At 39.6% G+C, this 21,012-nt stretch overlaps 1 protein-coding gene across 1 annotated transcript in view; it reads left to right on the forward strand.

The window, feature by feature from the left end:
* EXPH5 (exophilin 5) overlaps positions 1–20,299 on the forward strand; it is a 36,562-nt gene extending 16,263 nt beyond the window's left edge. The window contains exons 2-6 of the mRNA XM_064717992.1: positions 875–1,032; positions 5,198–5,342; positions 9,969–10,017; positions 11,626–11,752; positions 13,328–20,299. Of these exons, the coding sequence (XP_064574062.1) occupies positions 875–1,032; positions 5,198–5,342; positions 9,969–10,017; positions 11,626–11,752; positions 13,328–18,633 (5,785 nt within the window). The 3' untranslated portion in view covers positions 18,634–20,299. The remainder of the gene's footprint in view (positions 1–874; positions 1,033–5,197; positions 5,343–9,968; positions 10,018–11,625; positions 11,753–13,327) is intronic.
* The last annotated feature ends 713 nt before the right edge of the window (positions 20,300–21,012 follow it).

Consider the following 21,012-nt stretch of genomic DNA (forward strand, 5'->3'; position numbering starts at 1 on the left):
CGACGTCTTGTTTTGTTAGCATCAGAATCAGTTGGGGATGTGGATTTGCTGTATTTGCATCTATACTTTCGACACTAGTGTAAATGTAATTTAAAAACAAGTAACTTTGCATGTCCCTTGCACTATTCCCACTCCTTTGCAATTGTACCTTTTTCTTTTCTGTCCAGCTAAACAATTCATTCCTATGACCTCTTGGTCTAAAATCTAAACTTGCTACTAAATATTTTCTTCAGTTGCAGCCATATGTGTGCAGCTTGCTCAGGCTGCACCTCAGTGTGGCAGAACATTCATATTCATTATTAGCTGCCTCCATCCATATTGAACACAAGCAGAATCATATGCATCAAGGAAAGAGGAAAATGTGACAAACTTGTTGAACATGTTTCATGAATATCTATTAGCTGAATTTACTGTTCTCCTTTGCATGGAAAATGTGTAGTGGGCACCTCATTGTCAGGGCATCAGTGATCTACCCCTAGAAAATAAAAATAATTTTGTTATTTCTTCTATTTAAATGAGTGAATAAATATTTCAAAATTTGCTTTATTTTGAGTGTTATTTATTCTAATTTGATTATTGGATCAACTTAATCTTACATTCAATTAGTTTTAGAATGCATATGAATTGCCTTATTCTTGCAAGGAAAAACTATGCACTTCCTTAAGGATGAGAATAATGCAAGCATATGAGTCATTTGTTAAACAGTAGAATGTTGCTGTCACTAAAACTTTTATGTGATTGCTGTGAATGTCCCACTGCCTTTGTAGAAGTCATTATATGTAGAGATATACTGTAAATGCTTTAATGAAAAACAGGGAGAGTTCCTAATGATGGCCCTGTAATATCTAAAATGGCTTTTTTTCCCTTTTTTTAGCAAACTTTTGAAGAGAAAGAAGTCTGAAAAAGGGCTGCAGGGAGTGACTGGAGAATGGTTTGAAGAAATAAAAAGAAGAAAATATCAGAATTACATTGATGTCAATAGAATGTTAAAACCACCATTAGAGCATCAGCTAAGGAAGAGCAAAAACACCAGTGAGTTACATTTGTCCATTTCCTCATCTATATAATAGTGGTCACCAAACCAGTGTCTTATGGCATGTCAGAGTGTAATAGTTAATCCTTGTTTCTGAAATTGCACTGAGCTTCTTCTCAAATCATAGTTTTACTAAAGATGTGTTTTCAAAATGGGTATGTTTCTTTGAGCAGGTTCTGTTAAAAGCAGAGCTGGGATTCACAACAGAAAATCCCAGATATTTTTATGCCATAGTTAGAATCATAGTATGGCCCAGGTTGGAAGGACATCAGAAGATCTTCAGGTCCAGTTTTTCATAGGAAGGGGAACCTGAATGAGATTATTTGGCACCATTTGCAGTCACATCTCTAAAGCTCTAGTGATGGGGACTCTACCATGGCCCTGAGGAGGCTGTTCCAGTGATTAATTGTTCTCACAGTAAAAAAAGTCTTTATTAATCAAAATGAAATTGCTATAATTATAGTAAATACAGTGGTAGTTTCCCAATCAAAGCAGTGATGTCTGCATTGTACAAAAAGGTTGTGGTTTCACCCCAGCTGGCAGCAAAGCACTACACAGCCACTCACTCCCCCACCATGGGAGGGGGTGAGAATTGGAGGGGTAAAAGTGAATTGAGGTAACGACAGTTGGTAGATAAAGCAAAAGCCATGCACACAAGCAATGCAAAGCAAGGCTTTCATTCACCACTCCCCATGGTCAGGCAGGTGTTCAGCATCTCCAGGGCTCCATCACATGTAACAGTGACTTGAGGAGACAAATGCCATCACTGTGAATGTCCCCCCTTCCCTCTTCTTCCCCTAGATTTTATATGGTGAGTATGATGCTGTATGGTATGGGATATTCATCAGGTATGCTGGCCCCAGCTGCATCCCCTTCTGCCTCCTTGTACATCCCCAATCCACTCATTGATGGGGTGGGGTGAGAAGCAGAAGAGCCTTGGCGCTGTGTAAGGCCAGCTCAGCAGTAAGGAAAACATCCCTGAATTACCAAAACTGTTCTCAGCACAAATCCAGAACACAGCCCCATATTAGTTACTATGGAAGTAATTAATTATCACAGCCAAACCCAGCACATTCTTTATTCCTTATTCCATGCCATTTACATCATGCTCAGGTCCCACTCTTCAGTGTATCCCCATTAACCACCCCACTGCCTTCACCTTGCCTCTGCTCCAGCTAAGACTAACTCATGTACTGCAGTGTCTCAGGGGTATTCCTGCTCCAAGTAGAGTCACAGTCTCTCCAGGGATATACTTGCTGCAGCATGGAGTTATCCACAGCCCCAGTCCATCTGAGGTGAACCTTTTCCAGCATGGCCTCCTCCATGGGCCACAATGCCTTCAGAAATGCACCTACTCCAACACGGCCTTACCTGTGGCTGCAGTCTCCGTGGGGGAGTCATGGGCTTATCCATGGCCAATCACTTTGAAGTTCTCCACAGATTCTTGGAGGTGTGTACCTTCTACAGACTTACTCCTGGTCACAATCCCTTCAGAGGTGCACCATAACCATGGCACATAACCATTGCACCAAGGAGCATAGGCTCTAACTTACAGCCTGGCAAGCGAGCCCCATGGCAAACACTGGAGCCTGTCAATTAATAGCTAAACAAGAATTCTAAGCAAGAACAGTGATAAATTCTGTCTAGCACATTCCACTGAGGTCTGTTATTATCTCAAACACTTCGAGCCTTGCACTGGGTATCCCAAAGAACTTTTGTGGTTTAACCCCAACCATCAACTAAGCACCACCCAGTGGCTCATTCACTTGACCCCCATCAGGATGGGCAAGAAGCTAAAAGTGAGACAACTCATGAGTTGAGATAAAGACAGTTTCATAGATAAAGGATAAACCTTGCACATGAGGAAGCAAACCAAAGAATTAAGTCACCACTTCTTGTGAGCAGGCAGGTGTTCAGCTGTCCCCAGGAAAGTTGGGCTGCAGCACACACAATGGTTGCTTGGGAACACAAACACTCTCACTCTGAACATCCTACCTTCCTTCTTTCCCCGCAGCTTTCTACACGGAGCACGGTGCTGTATGGTCTGGAATGTCCCCTGGGTCAGCTGGGGTCAGCTGTCCCAGCTGTGTCCCCTCCCAGCTCCTTGTGCACACTGAGCTACTGGCTTGTAGGGTGGGGTGAGAGGCAGGAGAGGCCTTAACTCTGTGTAAGGGCTGCTCAGCAGTGACCAAAACATCCCTGTGTTACTGACACTGCTTCCAGCACAAATCAAGAACATAGCCCATGCAAGTAGCTATGGAAAAAATTAACTATACCAGCCAAAAACAGCACCAAAAAATTTTGGTTTTGTCTAGTTTTCTTAAAAAACTAAAAGCACCTAAATGACATTTGGAATAAGTAGACGGATTTGGGTGAGAAATGTTTGGCTATACCAGTGGAAAACTTTTTCTGGTAACACTGGGCTAAAGGCATGCTAGTGCTTATTATCAGGGTGAGTTTCAAAGCCTGAAAAGTTGGCCTGACCAGGAAGCAATTTCTTGAGATCTCATTTCACAGATTCTGATGCCCATCCAAAATGAATATGCAGCAGAAACACAGTGTCTCTATAAAAAGCATGGTATTCTGCACTTTCATCTTCTATCCAGATAGTTCTCATGCACAATATATGCTTTTATTCCATTCACACTTCTGCATGTTTTTCATTGAGCTCCTCCTATTTGTGCTTCATAGCAACTGGAAGTAGAGTCATGGATTTCGAAAGATAAGTGAAACCTTAAACATTTTCCTCATACTACAGACCTGCACAGAATAGATCTCAGGTTTTCCTGACCTTTTATCCCCAACATCCCCTCTAGTCCTCAGCTACCTACAATTTTTATCTTTCAGAGATGGTCTGACTAAACTCTGTGTAATTGTTCTCTGGCATTTAACTTTGAAAGCACCTGTTCCTATTTCAGATCTGAAGAAGGGCTTGTGTGCCTCAGAGGCTTGTCTGATATTTCCAACTGTATAAGCTGGCTAAATAAAAGATCCTACTTCTTCCTGCAAGCCTTGCTGTGTCTACATCCTAAGACCATCCTGGCTATGGCAGTGCTAATAGGACTCTCTTGATGTCACCTGCATTGTCAAGTCCATGCCACCAAGAGAATAGGCTCTGAAAGGGGTGAACAATGAGGCATTTTGAAGTACACAGAGATTGTCACTGAAGGGAAAGCCATGTATTACACACAAGATTTAAATCACATTACATGAATTATTCACTTCATTTGGACAATGTCCAAAATGCTGCCCCTTGCTGTTGTGATAAATGTCACTTTGCCCTAATTTCTGGGTTTGCTTTCTCCTACAGTCATTGGATAAGCCATTTTCAGCTGTTGTGCTGTTTCAGGCTTTAAATGTGTTGCTTTAAATGGAAAAAAAGTAATGCCTTATTCCTGAGTAATATCTTGTTTCCTTATATCCCCCAGTTCTCTGTGGTGTGGGGCAGATCCTTCTATTTCTTTCCCTTTTCTATAAGTAATACTCATCATCATCTTCCCACCAAATGCCTGCTGCTTTTACAGGCAGACTGAGTTTATGTTCTGTTTGAAGAAAACAAGTCATAACCTTCCCAAAGAAATCATTCACAATATCTTCCATTGAAAATACAGATGTGATATGCAGTTTGTAGCAGAAAAAAAAAGGTACTCTAGTGGCCAAAGGAATCCCAGTGTAAGGAAATCTGTGATACAGAGGGCACATTAGTCTGAGTTGGTGTTATGTAGTTACATTACAGTCACTTAGGTCATTGTATGTTCTGGGTTCTTGCATTTATATTTCTTACAAATGTAAAAAGAAAGTGAGTAATGATTGTGGGGGACCTCAATTTTCAAATGTTTGATTTGCCTGTATTTTAAAACAGGTATGATTTTCAAGTAATTGAGTTCTGATTACTTTGTGAAAATCAGCCTCATGTAGCTCACATGCATCACCCAAAACAAATAATACATTTTGAAACTTTAGACCTGTTTATCTTTCTCTGTCTTCTAGTTAGTCATTATAAACCAGTATGTTACATAGTCTGTCCAAAAATGTCAAAACTGGATTTACCTGACATAAAAGGTAAGCAAAAGCAATTTCTTATGAAGATAAAACATTTATGTATATTTTAATACTGCATTTATTAAGAGCTCAAAACAAATCTGCTTTTTATCACATTTTTAGATCATAAAGAAATAAAAATGTCATCCCGCACAAATCCTCAAGCACAAAAGAACACTTCAGCTTCCTTTCTGGGGTTCAGATCACCTTTTGCTTGGCTTTCCTCCTTTAGAAGATCAAGGAAAACCCAGACTCAGAAGCAACCACGGTGAGCTATAATGAGAACATACATTATTTCCAGCTTCTAAAAAGTATATGAATTGTTCTGTGGTTTAGAAATGTTCTAAAGTTTTAGAAAATTTTGTTAAATTATTTTTTCAGTCTCATGCTTTTTACCCCATTGGGAAGATTGTGATTTTACTTGGTCCTGTAATGAAAGATTGTCTGTATTGTGTCAGAAGAAAGGGACTAAGTCACAAGTAGTAGGTAGAGTCTCTTGGCTAAACCTATTTTGCTCAGGTTTTGCATAAAGACTTAAAAGTATATGAAAGGCTGTAGACTTAGGAGCAGCTGCATCCTGTTTCATTCCCTCTCAAGAGGACACGGCGTATGGTGCATGGGGATCAGGTGCCCTGTGGCTGTGATACAATAGGAAAGCACAGCTTTCCCAAGTCATGGCAGAGAGTGCCGGCCCCAGGCAGCTCTGCTGCATCAGTTCCCACCATTCCTAGCCCAGAGGCAGCTTAGAGGCAGCCCTGCAGCTTTAGCTCCAGCCAGGCAAACCGGACAGCTCTTGGCCCTTTTGCCTTCTGTGCTTTGTCAGTGCTTTGGGTTCAGTACTTGGGTTTGCTTTGGTTTACTTGGGTTTTTGAATCTGAACCAAAGTTGGTCTCATATGCAGCTCTGGAGCTGCTGTTTGAAGAGCATCCTTCTCCTTTGCCATTGCCAGGGTTGAAGCTGCTGTTCTGAGGAAAAGGGGTGGGGGAAGCTACACTCAGGCCGGTTAGGCTGCCTGATCTCTCTTAACTTTTGTCCTCTGTGGCTGTACGTCAGCAACACGTGCATGAAATCTTGCTATTCTTGTGTGCATCTTAGGGTAATGCTTGGGACTGGCAATCACAGGTAGAGCTGCATTGTGCAGTGCTGTGAAATCCAAGTACAAAGATGCAAGATCTTTGGTACAAAAAGCTGATTTTGCACGGTGTGTCTCAGATTGGTATTCTGATCTGTGCCTGGGGCTCCCTGCTGGCATGATGTAATAAAAGAGCTGTAATAAACAATGACAGGGAATGCAAGCCTCTAAAGAAATTATGATTAGTCTGATACGTAGGTTTTGTAACATAGCAGCTTGCTATTGTGGAGTGTTTGTATGAAAGCAGGAGATTTAAGGAGAGGTTGAAGTAGAGGCTTTGAGGTTAGCTTTGTGGATTTTCACTGGTAACAATTCTCTTACATAACAACACAATATAGAAAAAGAATATGCAGTGTTAACACTGCTCCATACCTGTCATCTTCTCCTTCCTCTTTCTTGTGACCTGATAATGCCCCTTATTCTGGAACACAGAAATGCTGGGCCACAGTCTTCCCTGAAGAATAAAGGGTCACTTGTGTAACTGAGAATCAGATTTCAAGGGTGCTTTATCCTGGTGCACAGTGAGGTAGCCAATGCACACACGAAGGTCGAGGCTTTGCTGTAGAATCTAAGCACTGAAATTATTTCTTAATTGAAGAAGGCAAAAAAACCAAACTGTGCCTACTCATTAGATCAGCTTTTCTTGTGTGTGTTTATCTGTTTTTTCCATGGAAAATCTATCGTATCTCAGGCTCAGATGCCTTTGATTTCTGACCGTGCATAACTTGAAAAATAAACAAGTCAATCCTGACGTGTAACTGAGCTGATTGCTACATTTTCTAGTCACGCCTCTCTGTTGAAAACTTCCCCCACCCTCTTCTAGGTGTTGCCGTGGCATGTGGTTTGCTTTATGCATAGGCAAAGCACTGAAATAATCTGCCTCTCACCAGGTAGAGTTATTTTGGAGAGCTAGTGAAACACTGTAGGACGCAGCACCGTAAATCCTGTAAGTAAGCCTAGCTGGCAGAAGCTTTTCAATGGCTGAACATTAATGGCTAGTTAGAGGGTCCTTTCAGTTCTGGAGAGGGAGTTTCAGCAGCTGTGGTGGTGTTCTACTGTGAGAATAAACTATGGATGCTGCAGAAAGGAGTGCACTCACATGGACATACGGAAGATGCTCATAAAAGGTTTGTAACTGTAGTCTGAAGGCAGCTTGATCCCTTTCGGTTCAAAGGTGTCAGTTCTTGAATTCATTCTTGTTCTCTTCTATATGTGTAAGTGTGATTCATCCTGGATAAAAATGCTGTTTAATTGTGTTTTCAGCATATGTGATTTATGTGTTTGGGTTTTAGTTGGCTTCTTACTTAGTACTGATAAGAATAGTCTTGAAGAAAATGGATTATACTGACATTAGACAGCTTGGTGGTAGCCTGGGGAAGACAGGTGCCTTGCCTCTGTGGAAATACTAATTCAGAGCAGATTTTAATTAATGGATTTTTATTATTGTTACAGTTGTGATTGCCATCTTTTACTTTTCATCTTACATTTGATTGTCATTAAAAAGATACATATCTATGGAAGTGGAAAAGTAGAAAATATAATTTTTCATTTTCTATATTGAGGATAATTTTGCACATGGCAAATATTTCTGAACTTCAACATCGATTTAGCTTCTTTCCTGTTTATGAATAACAGACAATATTTAAAAGTATATGTGCATATGCATTGTGTGCAAAATAATGTAAACATTGATCTGTGTCATTAACCAGAAAAGAAACTGAATTACTGTTTCCTAAAATTAGGCAATACTTCTCTGAAAATAGGAAAATTTTAATTTTTAAATGCTGGAAAATTTAAAACAGTTCATAGAAACGAATAAGGTTTCTATGTTTGGAAAATTGAGAGATTGGCATAGGGAAAATATTAAAATAACCTCGTCAGTGTAAATTAGGAGGGAGAAAAATAATGCAGTATGCAATGGCCAGTTATTTCTGAGAGAACAGTGACAATAAAGACACAGATGAATTTAGAATAGTGCCACAGGTGCAAATGAAAATTTAAATTTTGCCTAGACTATCAGAAGACATTTCTAACTGACATTTCTAACTAACATGTCTACTTCACGTAGGTTCATTGCAAGGAGCAATTAATACAACATCAGGTGGGGAGAGCTTTGTGCTCTTGGGCTTTGCCAAAGAGTGGCTTTGCACAGTAAAGCTGAAGAAGAAAGCTTCTAACAAAGCTTTTGCATTTTTGTTATGCATATAAGTATAACTAAGGTAACTTGCTAAGCCACAGGATTTTACTGAACTTAATTTGCAGGAAATCATTGTAAAAGCTCTGTAAAGGCTCTGAAACCTAAGTTTCGTTCTTAATTTGTTAGAGAAGCATCAAAACACAACTTTATTTAAGTTTAAAGGAAAAGCTACATACAATTCTGGGTTCTGGTTCTGTAAACTTCATTCAAAGGGGGAGGTAACCCCCGATTTAATGGCTGTTTTTATTCAGAGCTACAAGGAAAAATTAGGAATTTTAGATTCAGACTGTCTAGCCAAATCCTAAGCCCGCTGAAGTCAACAGGCTTGTTTGGTTTCAGTTGGACCCCATGTCAGAGAGGAATCCTGGTTTTACAGTTCACAATTACAGAAGCAAAAACAAATTGCACCTTTCAACTGTTCTTCCCTGCCTGCAAGCACATTGCAAACAAATGACAAAGCACTTCAGGAGGAAAGGCTGGGCCACAAAGAACTTGCCAACGAGCCGGTTTATACTTGCTGTTGAAGCACAATAAAGTAGTCTACCTGAGCACAGGGAGGCTTTAAGAGCCTAAGAACAAGGTCATTCAAAAAGACTTTGAGACAAACAGGACTGAGCAGAACCATCTTTCCCTACTTCATTTTCTCCCAAGAATTAAGTTCCTGGGAAAAAAAAAAAAAACAGTTTTTGAGACGAGGAAGAATTGGCAATCAGCACAGACTGAACAACATTTCCTTCGGGGCATTTGAAGGGACTGGGTTTGCTTAGTTGTAAAACAAGGATCTGCAGACTTGAATAGATTCAGTGACGTCTAGTCCTGTTCTTGTTTCTTTCATTTATTTTGTATTTGTCTGCAAGTCACCCCATCAGACAGAGTACTTTTTATGTTCGGGGCTTCTCGGCTTGTTCCAGCCACTGCATTACTCACAGACGCTCGAGCCAGTTCTCTGCCAAGCCCTTGCAGCCTTAAATAGCTTAGGAAAGCAGATGAGCCTTCTACCACGTCTTAAAAATTGGTAAATAAAGGCTGTTTTGGGTGAATAGCAGCAAGTTCCAAAGTTCACACCAAAACCAATCTGCTGTCTGTCTCTCCTCCTTTGCAGGGACAGAGCACAGCTCTGCATCTGAGTAGGGTGAAACGGAAGAGAAAAACAATGGAATTGCAGATGCAAACCAGTCAGAAATTAACAAGTATATAACTTAAGTATGACTAGTACCTACTAAATTATAGTTGTTTGGAAAAAGAACAAATACCATCTTACCATAATGCTGGATTAAAACAATTCTGTTGCAGACACTGAGATGTCAGTAGGTTGAGTTCATTTTTGGCTGTGCAGTTATGAAGTTTGCAAGCTGACAAGGCCAAACTGAATGGTACATTTTCCAAGCACTTTATTTTTCAGGATATTGGCAGGGGGGAGGTAAGGATGAATTCTTCATAGAGCAAGTTTTTTTTCAGATGCTTCTTAATAGTTGTTAAAATGAGAAGCTGCTGGATATTTCCTACTTGATGAAATTACAGCAAGTTCCTTTTCAAAACCAACATTTAAATCCCTCTGCCTACAGATATGACAGTTCTGCTAGCCCACCCTCAAAAGTGGAAGAAATGGCAACGGTAAGTAGCTTATCAATTTCTTTCTGCAATGTTTAAATACAGATTTTTCAAAAATTAGTCCCCTTGCTCTAGGCTGTTGCTTTAACGTGTTTAAATAGTATTCTTGCAGTTCTTGTTTTAAATGATGAGTAAAATGTCTTTGTCGTGAACTTGTTGTAGTAGACTGAGCTTTTCTGTTAAAATCCAAAGCTTTCCTAGCTAGGCCCTACATCTAGCTCTGCTGGATTTCAGTTCTCTCATAATGACAGAATAATTGCATGGATATTTTCCTAGGTCAGGACCTTCACATATCTTGGCAACTGTAACCAACCTGTAAATAGATCAAAACTCACACTAAATCATAATCTAGTGTATTTACTTTGTTTCATTTCATTTGTACAAGGATGAAAAAGAGTAGCTGGCCTTTGACAGGCAGTAATCTAGAACCTCTTGTGCAACATTTCCATGCACAGAGTTACCATGTAAATGTAAATTTTGAAGTAGGAACTTTTTTTTTTTTAATGGATGGATGGATGGATGGATATGGATGGATGGATGGATGGATGGATGGATGGATGGATGGATGGATGGATGGATGGATGGATTGATGGATGTTCCATTTTATAAGCACAAGCTCATTTTAAGGATAAAGCAGATTTATTTCTGATGTAATTTAAGTGCATGCTGTTGAAATATCAGATTTTCTTCCAAGGATTATATTTTCTATCTTAATTATTTCATTACCCTGTATTACTAACATGTTTTTCCTCATCTTTAGTTGGGTGGCATAACCACAGAGGGGACTAAGAAGGTATACAGTGTATAATCAAAAGCACAGAGGATGTAAACTGGCCACCTCCCTTCTCTGATATTTCAAAAACAAAGAGATAATCTATATTAATATATGACTGAGCAAAGATCTTATCAGGGAATCATGTCTGTTATAGAAACATATTATATAAAGCTATATTATAGCTAGATGAGTAAAATATTATGAATATGGCAAACAAAAAAACTTAGTAGGGTGGGTTTTTTTGAAAAAGGAGGAAGAGTTTCAGCTAAAATTATTCAGCAGTTAAACAATTGTCTGCACTTCCACCATCTGAGACTGTGAGCTTAGTGAAATATGGGTGGGATAGAACCTCTCGGTTTAACATGTAATCAAAAAACAGATGGGAATAGGATGACATTTTCCCCACTTTTATCACTAAGTGCTGTCTTTCTATAAGAAAGTGGACTGTAGTGTTAAATTATTAAATCTTGGTTGGGAGGTAAGTGGGTGAATTTTAAAATACACTGGTCAAGGAAGAAGTGATTGTGGAAAACTAAATTGACAGATACAATGCAATAAGGATGCATTAGGATAAATTAAGTAAACTATGCCCTTATCCAAAACATGCTACAGGATGAGGACAAGATGAGTAATTCTCCTTATTATATGTGTAGAACTCTGTAAACTGCATGCAATTTTACAACCCTCAGTTGTGTATTTTAATAATACATTATTTAATGGACTGACAGAGCTTGCTCACCTCTGGAATTTGTGACACGGGTTGTGATGTGATATGTGAAATGTGATTTGAACCCACATGAAGAACTGAAACCAGGTTACTTTACAATTTTTAACAGGCTGAAATGTGTAATTCCCCAATGTCAACTGAAACAAGTGGTCAATCTTTTGATACAAACCAAAATGAAACAGTGGAGAAAAGTACACTGGAATGGAATGAACAGCTAGAGAAGGAGATTTTCAGTGGTAAGTGTGTCCTTATTTTGGTATTGTTTGATAGTACTGTTACCAGAAGTTACTGTGGTTTGGGAGAATTTTCTGCAAAAGCACAGCTGTAAAAAAATGGCTCATTTCTAGCGGAGTGGCTACTTTGTGTTGTCTTTGTCTGACAGCAGAATGTCTACTCCAGCACTGATTTCAGGAGATGTCAGTGATCAATCACTCTTAGAGTGCATTTCCTCTCATACTGATACAGTTCAGAAGAATCCCATGTAACTGTGCACAGTTCTCTGCTGTTTCTGCTGGGAGCCCACACCGCACCCTTTAGATGAAGACATAGGGTTATGTGAGAATTCTGTCCGTTTCCTCCATGAATAATTTGGATCATGATGAATCATTGGGCCTGGTTTTATAAACTGTAAAGCCAGAAACCACAGAATCAAGAGGCACTATGGCATTCAGTTAGTTTTCTGGGAGCCTTTTTATACCCCCAGTCAAGAGTTGCAGGTTCTTTTTCACCTTGGCTCATGTCCTCCTAATGGAAGACTCAGAAACAACTCATCTTTTTTCTTGTTCTAAGCTGGATTTCTCAGGAGTCCTCTATTTTGTGTGCTGAAGAGAAACTTAGGAAAAATGAAGAATTTTAGTACTTTTGGATCACATTTTATTCCAACTATACATATTTATCAATGCTTTCTTAATGCTTTTGTAGTGTTAGCACAGGTTTGTAGTGACTGATCACTCAGTCTTATGTATTTAAGTGGATTAGGAAATTCTGTAACAAAACAATCATATCCATTGTATATTATGTATAATATTTTGAAAACAGCAAAATACAATTAGCAAAGGAATAATTCCTTTTGACAATAAAAATAGTTTTAATACACTGCTATCAGTCTTCTGACTGAATATTTTGGTTAATTGAGCTACATAGTGTTTAATTCCATTTCATGAGGTTGACTATATATGTTTATATAAATACATATTTGTTGCTAGATTGAATCACAGCTTCCTAACTATTTAATTACCCTTTCTTATGCAGAAAATGCCATTTTCAGTGCTCATACAATTCAGAAGAGAACTTACTTTATGAATGAAATAAACAGTGGACATGCCAGACTGCTGAATATGCTTGTTTGATGGTTTGCAGGATTCTGTTTTCTTATAGTTATGTCATAACTGTGCTTTGTGAACACACAGAAAGGTCCATGTTTGCCTAGTGAATTCTTTTCAGGGATTTTTTTGCTTACAGACTGTATTTGGAAGGTTTACACACACACACACACACACACACACTCAATGAGTGAGAACTCAGACTTCAAATTGTTTTGTTCTTCCTTTAAATAGCATAAAGACTAACATTTACATAAACAGTCATGGAGGAGAACATTTTTTTTCTTCTAGTCATAATATGTGACTGCTGAAAAGTCCTAGGGAAGAAGAATGTGTGGTTTGGGAAGGGTTTTGAATGCTGAGAAGCTGACTCCTTTTAAAGCCAGTTCCAATTATTAATGTAGTACGTGAAACTTTTTAACATAAGCAGTCAGAAGATTATTAAAGAAAACAAAACCAAGTATCTTTTTTTTTTTTTTCCCTGTGCAGTTCTAAGTGATCTGGATGACCAGCTGGCCCAGGAGCAAGCCCAAGACCCTTTGGACAGGATCATTTCTACAAGCAGTGCATCCAATGTCCAAAGTAGTAGCGCATTCCCTGCTTCAAAGAGGCAGACTGTTGGCAGGGGGCAACAGAGAAATGACTGGAGTGACGTGCCTAGCACATTTTTCCCAGACGGAATGAGAACACTGCGGGCCAAAGATGAACACAAGATTTTCATCAGACCAAGGAAGTTACAGAGTGCCTATATAAACTGGCACCAAGCAGCCTTTCAGGAGGATTGCAGTTATGGTGATGCAGTGGAGGGGAACCCCCGTCTGCACCGCCGGAGGCTGTCCGCAGTGTCCTTTGGGCGGTCTTCCGAGGGCAGCTTATATCCCCCCTCCGTAACACACAACAGCGGATTTAGGCACAAGGCTTGTATGAACAGGGATACAGCTGGCAGGAGTTACTCTGTGTGTTCCCTTCGGAGATGTCCATCATCAGTATCTTCTGATCAGCTCTCAGCATCTAGTTTGCAGCATCCATTGGCAAGGGAGAGCAAGAATGGTTTTGTACCAAGGTTTGGTCGACAGAACCCAAAGAGAATTCCTCTGTCTTCCATTGTATGGAACAACACACCAGACTCTTCAGAACAAGCTCCAGAAACAATGTTTAGAACTCAATCACTGATGGAATTTCATGCTACAGACCATGGTAGATATCCCAGCTCTTTACAAGAAACTAAGAAATACCCAAGTTACCACTCAAAACACCACTACAGAAGATCTATTTCAAGTAGCAATTGCTTTAGCAGAGTTAGTTGCCCTGACAAAGCTACTTCTCCATTGCCCTTTGATAACTGGGAAAACTATCCTGTATACAAATCAGAAAATAATCTCTCTAGATCCTTCTATAGAGACACCTCTTGTCATGGGAAGCTGTATGCAAACCAAAAAAATTCTTATGGAAGAAAAGACAGCTATCCTTCTTGGACTGATATTCCTCAGTGTTACAGTGATGAGGTGTTTATTTCCCCTGATGCCAGCTTTGAAGCATTTATGGCTAATTTAAATGACCAGCAGTGGGCACATGCAAAGAATGCCAAGTTTGGTTCACAGCGCCTGCAGAATGATTTTCACGTGTACTCTCCAGAAAATACAAGTATCAAAAGGATGACAAGAAGTGCAAACAGAAATTTTTCAGAATTCACTGAGGGCTGTCAGCCTTGGCTAAGTTGTACATCTTCTATTTCTTCATCTGGTATCAGAACGGATGAGTCAGTCTTTCCCAATTCAAAGAACCAACCAGAACCTACAAGACTGAACAGGAATTCAGTTGTTGTTACCCAAAGGAGTACAAAGGCAGACTTTGCACACCTGGAAAAGGCTGAAGGTGTGAAACAGGCAGATGAAGACACGCTGTTACCGTCAGTTCCTCAACAAGCAGATGCAAGCTACATCAATGCACGGAGTTTTTCCCCCAACAGCCCAGCTTCTGCCATGTGGCAGAGAGATGTATCTCTCTATAGCACAATGACATCAAAGAGACAAGCCCAAGCCACTGCCAGAGGAGATACTGCAAAAATTTATACATCAAATGGTGATAAAAGAAATGTAGAAATGAAGGAAAATGATTGCCCACCCAATAGTGCATTCAGTCAGCATCCCTGTATTTTGCCAGGTGATGGGAGCAGGAAGGAACCTTTTCTTCCAAGTCAGAAAGAAGGGGAACATAATCTGCATTATGCAGCTCAAAGAGCGAGCAGCAAACAGGATAGTTGGAGTGCAGAAGCCCTTAACAAAGCTACTCCAAAGAGACACTCCTCATTACTGAATGTTACTTCTGCTCTATCCACTGAAAAATTAGCAAACTGTCAAGGCATGCTGTCCTGTCCTCCTGAGCTCTCATCTAGTTTCTCACAAAATTCTCCCCAAGCACTTTCTCATAAAGACAATGCTAAATGCTTAGGAACACTAACTAGCTCTTCAGTAAATAGCCCTGTTACTGAATCTCAAGCAGAAGGGGGGACAACAGCTGAAGTGAGTAGGACAAGTGTTAGCAAAGCGGTTTCACAGAAAACACTGCAAAATGCAAGCACTTTAGTTACTAAGGACTATAATGGACAATTCACTACTAGTTCCCCACGAAATGGAAATTCTGGAAATATTTATATGTGTGGCTTTGATGGAGAACCCAATACCTCTGAAAATAGTTTAAGTTATTTTTGCCTTGAAAAAGAAACTGAAAAAATGAGGAGTACTTCACCTTGTATTAGAAGGTTTCACAAGCAAGACAGCTCGCCAAGACATAGCAGTAGCTGTAGCATTACTGGCTCTCCTGGCAGAAACAGCTCCAAATCTTCTGACCCCCTTGTTATTTATTACACTTTGCCTAGAAAATCAGCCAGCATTGCTGGTAGCATTATGTCAGAGACGCCTATCTCTTTACCTAGAGAAAGCAGAGCATATGATTGTTTAAGGTCTGAAACTCTGCATAGAGCTGACACCTGTTATTCTAATCAAAGGGATGTGTCTTGTTTAGATCCAAAATGTTCCTTTCTAACATCAGTACCATTAAATGCTGCCACAACTAAAAAAGATTACCACAGTTCTTTAAGCAAAAATAGTAGTGATTCAGTAAATAGCAGTACATCAGTTGATCTGACAGACAGATGTAAACATCTAAGTAGAAGAGAATCCTCTGTGTTTTCAGATTATAAGGAAGGGGGAAATTTTTTGCAGAAATATAAAACCACAAGCACGTTTACAGTTTGTGTCGATGAAGATCATGTTAAGTATCATGAACTAGTTTCAATTTATTACACACTACCACGGAGGCATTCAAAAACATTTTGTAGCCTCTTTAGAGATAATTCAGAGGATGTAGATTTACCTTGTCCCAAAGAGACTGCTCAGTCACCAAGAATACAAAACAAGAAAAATGAAGGTCATGTGAGTTTAGCAAATGTTTTTTTCCCTACTACTTCAGAAAAAGAGGTGTCTTCATATTCTTCTGACCAAGTATCTTCAGTTCTGGTCACACCTCAGAATTTAAGAACTGCTGTTGATAGTGAAGAAGAGAATTCTCATTTATCCCCTAGCTCTGAGAAGTCAGTGAGTGTGGTACCTAACAGGAAAGATAGTTCAGCATGTCTACCATTAGCAGAAAATGTACTTTCTGATGTGGTGACAAAAGAAATTTCTTTTGGTGGCCCACAATCCACTGCGATAGTGACTAAATCAGGTAAGGCCATTTCTGATGCTTCAAGCAGCCAAAAGGCAGAAACACATGTAAAAGAAAAGAAGGAAGTTTTACAAAGAGCCACACCACTAATGTCCACTTTATCAACCCCTCCCAAGCCAGCCAGACATTTAGAGAAGCCTTTATATTCTAATTCAACAAATAAAAATATTGTACAGAAGGGAAGCTCTGAAACTTGCTCTCAGCCCCCAAAAGTGAACAAGAAAAATCTGAACAGTTTATTCATCCGCTCCAAGGAGAAGAGTTCCCTTGGAAGGAGTGGTAGCACAGAGCATGCTGATGTGCCACTGACTCCTGTGGAAGGTATGTACAGGGATAGTGCCCAAGTTAAACAGAGAGTAGATGTCCTACACCGAACCACCCCTCTGTGTAATAATAAATTTAGTGGACTGCAATTAAGGACTGACAGTTCAAGAAAAAAAGAGAATGGTTCAAACTTTTGCAGCAAAGTGCTTCCAGGGTCTCCAAGCAAAGCATCTGAGGTAAGCACAGCTTCCAGTGCTGATCCATTTCTTCAGCTAGACAAAGTGGCTAGCACAGATGAAGTAAAGAATTCAAAAATTAAAAAAGAGCAAAACTCACAGAATTCTCATATGGGTAAAGTTTACAGTGGTTTTCAGGAATCAGAGAGGCATATTGAGGGCAACCTGAACATTAAAGATAAAGTCCCCAGGGTTACACAAAATCAAAACATAACACAGAGTGCAGAAGAGGAGAACAAGCTTCTCTCTGACTGCACAAGCGACAAAGTCAAAGACATAGAGAAAAGGAAAAACAGACCTTCAATTAAAAATAAATTGGCAGCTGTTTACAAAACAAGTCGTAAATTTTCAAGTAAAAATCTACCCCCCAAACCACACATAAGTAACATTTTTTCACAGAATGATGGAAGTGCTACTTCTTTAGAGGTCAACATGTCCCTTGACTCATTGATTTCAATGGATTCCCACCAGCCATTCCTGGAGTTGGACAATGAAAATCAGAATCGCAGTCTGAACTCTGACAAGAATACTCCAAGACCAAGAACAGCTGATAATAAGAAGACTGAAAATCAGAATGATCCCTCTTTGCTTGCTAACAGCAAAAGAAGGCCTTTTACAAGTTCATACACCCAGAAGGAAGCCATCAGTCCTCAAAAAACTGCAGTGAAAGTGGAAAATAGGCCAAGACTCACAACCCTATTTCCAGGTAAATCAGTAACCACAAGAAATAAGAATTCCCAAGTGCTTGATCTCGGGTTAGAAAGCAAAAGCCAGCCCATCTCCCCCAGTGCTACTACCTCATACCCACTGGATGAAGAGAAAGGAAGAGCTAGCAGTCATACCTGTGCTCCTCCCTTGCCACTTTTAGCTGACAAAAACTCCAACACCTATGTAAATAGCTGCTTGCAGGCAAACACATGTCCAGAGCAAAACCTGACTTCCCAGACAGTGCTTGGTCAGCATCAAAATACCTCTCAGCCTGCTGGCTTAGAAAACGCTAACCTCAATAGCTATCAGTTGTGCAAGAGCCGTGCAAAAGGTCAGCGAGAGCGTCACCTCTCCGAGGGCATTTGTGCTCGAGATTCCCTTGAGATCTCTGCCTCAGGAAGCAATATTCTACCCAAAGATGGCATACATGGGAAGAGATTTAAATCTTACTCAGAGCTGTTGTCTTGTGATGAGAATGAAAACTGGGCGTCAAACGATGAGAAATGTTACAGCACCAGAAATTTAATGTATCCATCTGTGGAATTTGGTATATTTGGCAAAGAGCAACAACTGGCTTTCCTGGAAAATATCAAGAGGTCACTCACAGAAGGGCGATTATGGAGACCATGTCTTCTGAATAACCCTGGTGCTTTCAGAGATACAGAGAGCTCTTCTGTAAACAGGGCTGAGCTTCTGAGCTCGAGTTCTGCTGGGAGCAAAATGTCATCAGCTGCCTCGTCCCCCCGAGAGCTGACTGATACCTACGCGGAAGACCCAGCCGCTTACTCGGACTCAGACAGTGATACCACCACTGATGATGAATATTACCTAGATGAGATAGATAAAGAATCAGAGCTATGAAGGGACTGTGGTACTAAAAGGGCACAATAGTGTGGTAGTTTCTGGGCTGGCAAAAACATGTCAAATACGCTGAGCCCGTTCTTGTGCTGCTATAAACTGGTACAGCTTCCTTAGTTTCAAGGGAGTTAGTATGATGTATTAGCTGAGCATTTGATTTTGTATTAAATGTGTGGCTTCACCTTTCATGTTTCTCTTAGCAGGGAAAAAACAATGTTAAAAAATCCCTTCCCCAAATAATAGAAGGTAAACAGCTGTGGAGCTTTGGGCAGTGTAAGTCTGGGGATTGCTTTCCTCTGAGTCAGCAAGCAGTACTTAGGTTCCTGCCAGCTACACAGTTCTGCAATGGATAAATTCTAGCTTGAGCTGCTTTTTCTTACAGAACTTAACAGAAACCCAAGAAGTTATTTTGCTGATAATTTGTTTCTCTGATCTTCCTCATTATCAAGCATGATAATGCTAATCCTTCCCACTGAACAAATATCCTCACAAAATGAAACCTCTTAAATCTTTACAGCGCATTCTGCATGAATGTTCTTTTTCTGCATTCCTGGGAAGCATAGCAACACTGTCCCTGGTGACATTTTTTCTGCTGTGCTGTTAAAGCAGATTCCACACCAGGACTTTCCAGCATTGCAAGAGCAGTGAGCAATGTGAGTTGCAGAGGTACTTCTAGTGTAGGAGAAAAAGCTCAACACAGTGCACAGCCCTGAGAAGCTGGCTAAAAGAAAGAAAGCTGAGCATGGAAATCTGCTTTCCAGACATGGAAGATTTATAACCAGCACGGCTTTGGTTACAGTTGACATGACTGGCCAGATTTCTGGTCTTAGAAACAGGTTAATTTGGATTAAAATACGTACACTTTTAACAATGTAGCTTGTTGGTTTCCTGTATTAACCTCATAGGTTCAATCTTTAGTTGTCCTAGTAGTGAGAAAATAACGAAAACAGTTTGTGGGGTCCTAGAGTTCTGTAGCTGCCTCTGCTTGGCTGCTCTCAGGATGAGGCACCTGCAGCCACTGGGCTGGGGCACCACTGCACCGTACTGACTGGTGGCTTTTTACAGGCAAAGTAAATAAAACCAGTGAGAAAGGGCTCTTTGCCCTTTGTCAAATTGCTGTCCCCTTTTGGTATTTTTCAACTGATCCTGCTGTGACCACAGTCTCTTTATCCTCTTAACTGAATGGGTGTAAACATGTTCCATTGGCACTTCCTCACAACAATAATGTAATATTATTACTCAGTAGCCAAAACTTGTCCCTGGCCATAAAATTTCTAACTAAGCCTTGTTCTCTTTTTATGAAAAATCAGAAGTGGCTCACTGAGCCAAAAGATATATTTTAAAATAATTAGACATTTTCTTCTACTTTATTTCTAATTTCATATATGGTCTGAAATGATGGTCCATATTTTTATATGCTTTTTAATCCAATAAAATTTCTGTAGGACATAATTATATTTTTCTAACTTGAAGGACAGTATATTGGTATTTTGAAATAATCCATTTTACACAAAACAAGCAATGCTTGTATCACTGACTACTCCACAAGAAACTAAAAGATGAAAATATTACAGTAGGTAAGAGGTATCCTTATTTTTTCATACTGTAAGCTTCGTTAAAGAAGTGGGTCTGTAGTTCAAATCTGTACTGATATACAAGTATCATTACTTTTTGCTGGGGTAATTTGTCTTTTGTTGTACATAGAAAGACTAACATAAACTGTATATTTATAGACAGAACTGATCTCTACCACATGCCTGTTTCACAAGGATAAAAGAATATACTGACATAGGCAGTGCTGGAAGGAGATGACTACTGTATAATTGTAGTGTTGTAAAAAGTGGTATTCTAAGGAGAGATTATGTTTTTCTGTAAATGTCTCTATTCTCTGTGTGTACAGGATTCTGTAGAGTAAGACAATAAAACCAGCTGAGTATCTGTGCGGAATTTCTGTTCTTGTACATTTCTGCAAAATAAATTAATCTAAAAATTTGGGATACTAGCCTACGTAATGTAAAGCATAATAAAAGAAATGTGTACAAAGGAAGTAAATGGTCATACAGTTTTTCTTGACTAGATGTGGATGATTTAGAACATTTTTATTTGTAACTATTTTGTAACCATACAACAGTAGTTGGATTAAGTGCTCACCTTGCAGACATAATTTTTTTTCATTTGCTATGCTCTATATGACAGGAAATCAGGTGGCTTGATTTAATGTAAGCAAGTAAAAACTGCTTTTGTTTGTAAATTAGTTGTGGAAGACTGCAGCCTGTTGAGGATCTGTAAACTAAAATTTACACTGAACAACAGTATTCTAACAGTCAACTGCATGAAAACAGGGAGAAATCTTTTGAATAGCATTCAGCTCCATTCAGTTTA

This window comes from Zonotrichia leucophrys, chromosome 1, assembly GCF_028769735.1.
Source record: "Zonotrichia leucophrys gambelii isolate GWCS_2022_RI chromosome 1, RI_Zleu_2.0, whole genome shotgun sequence".
NCBI lineage: Eukaryota > Metazoa > Chordata > Aves > Passeriformes > Passerellidae > Zonotrichia > Zonotrichia leucophrys.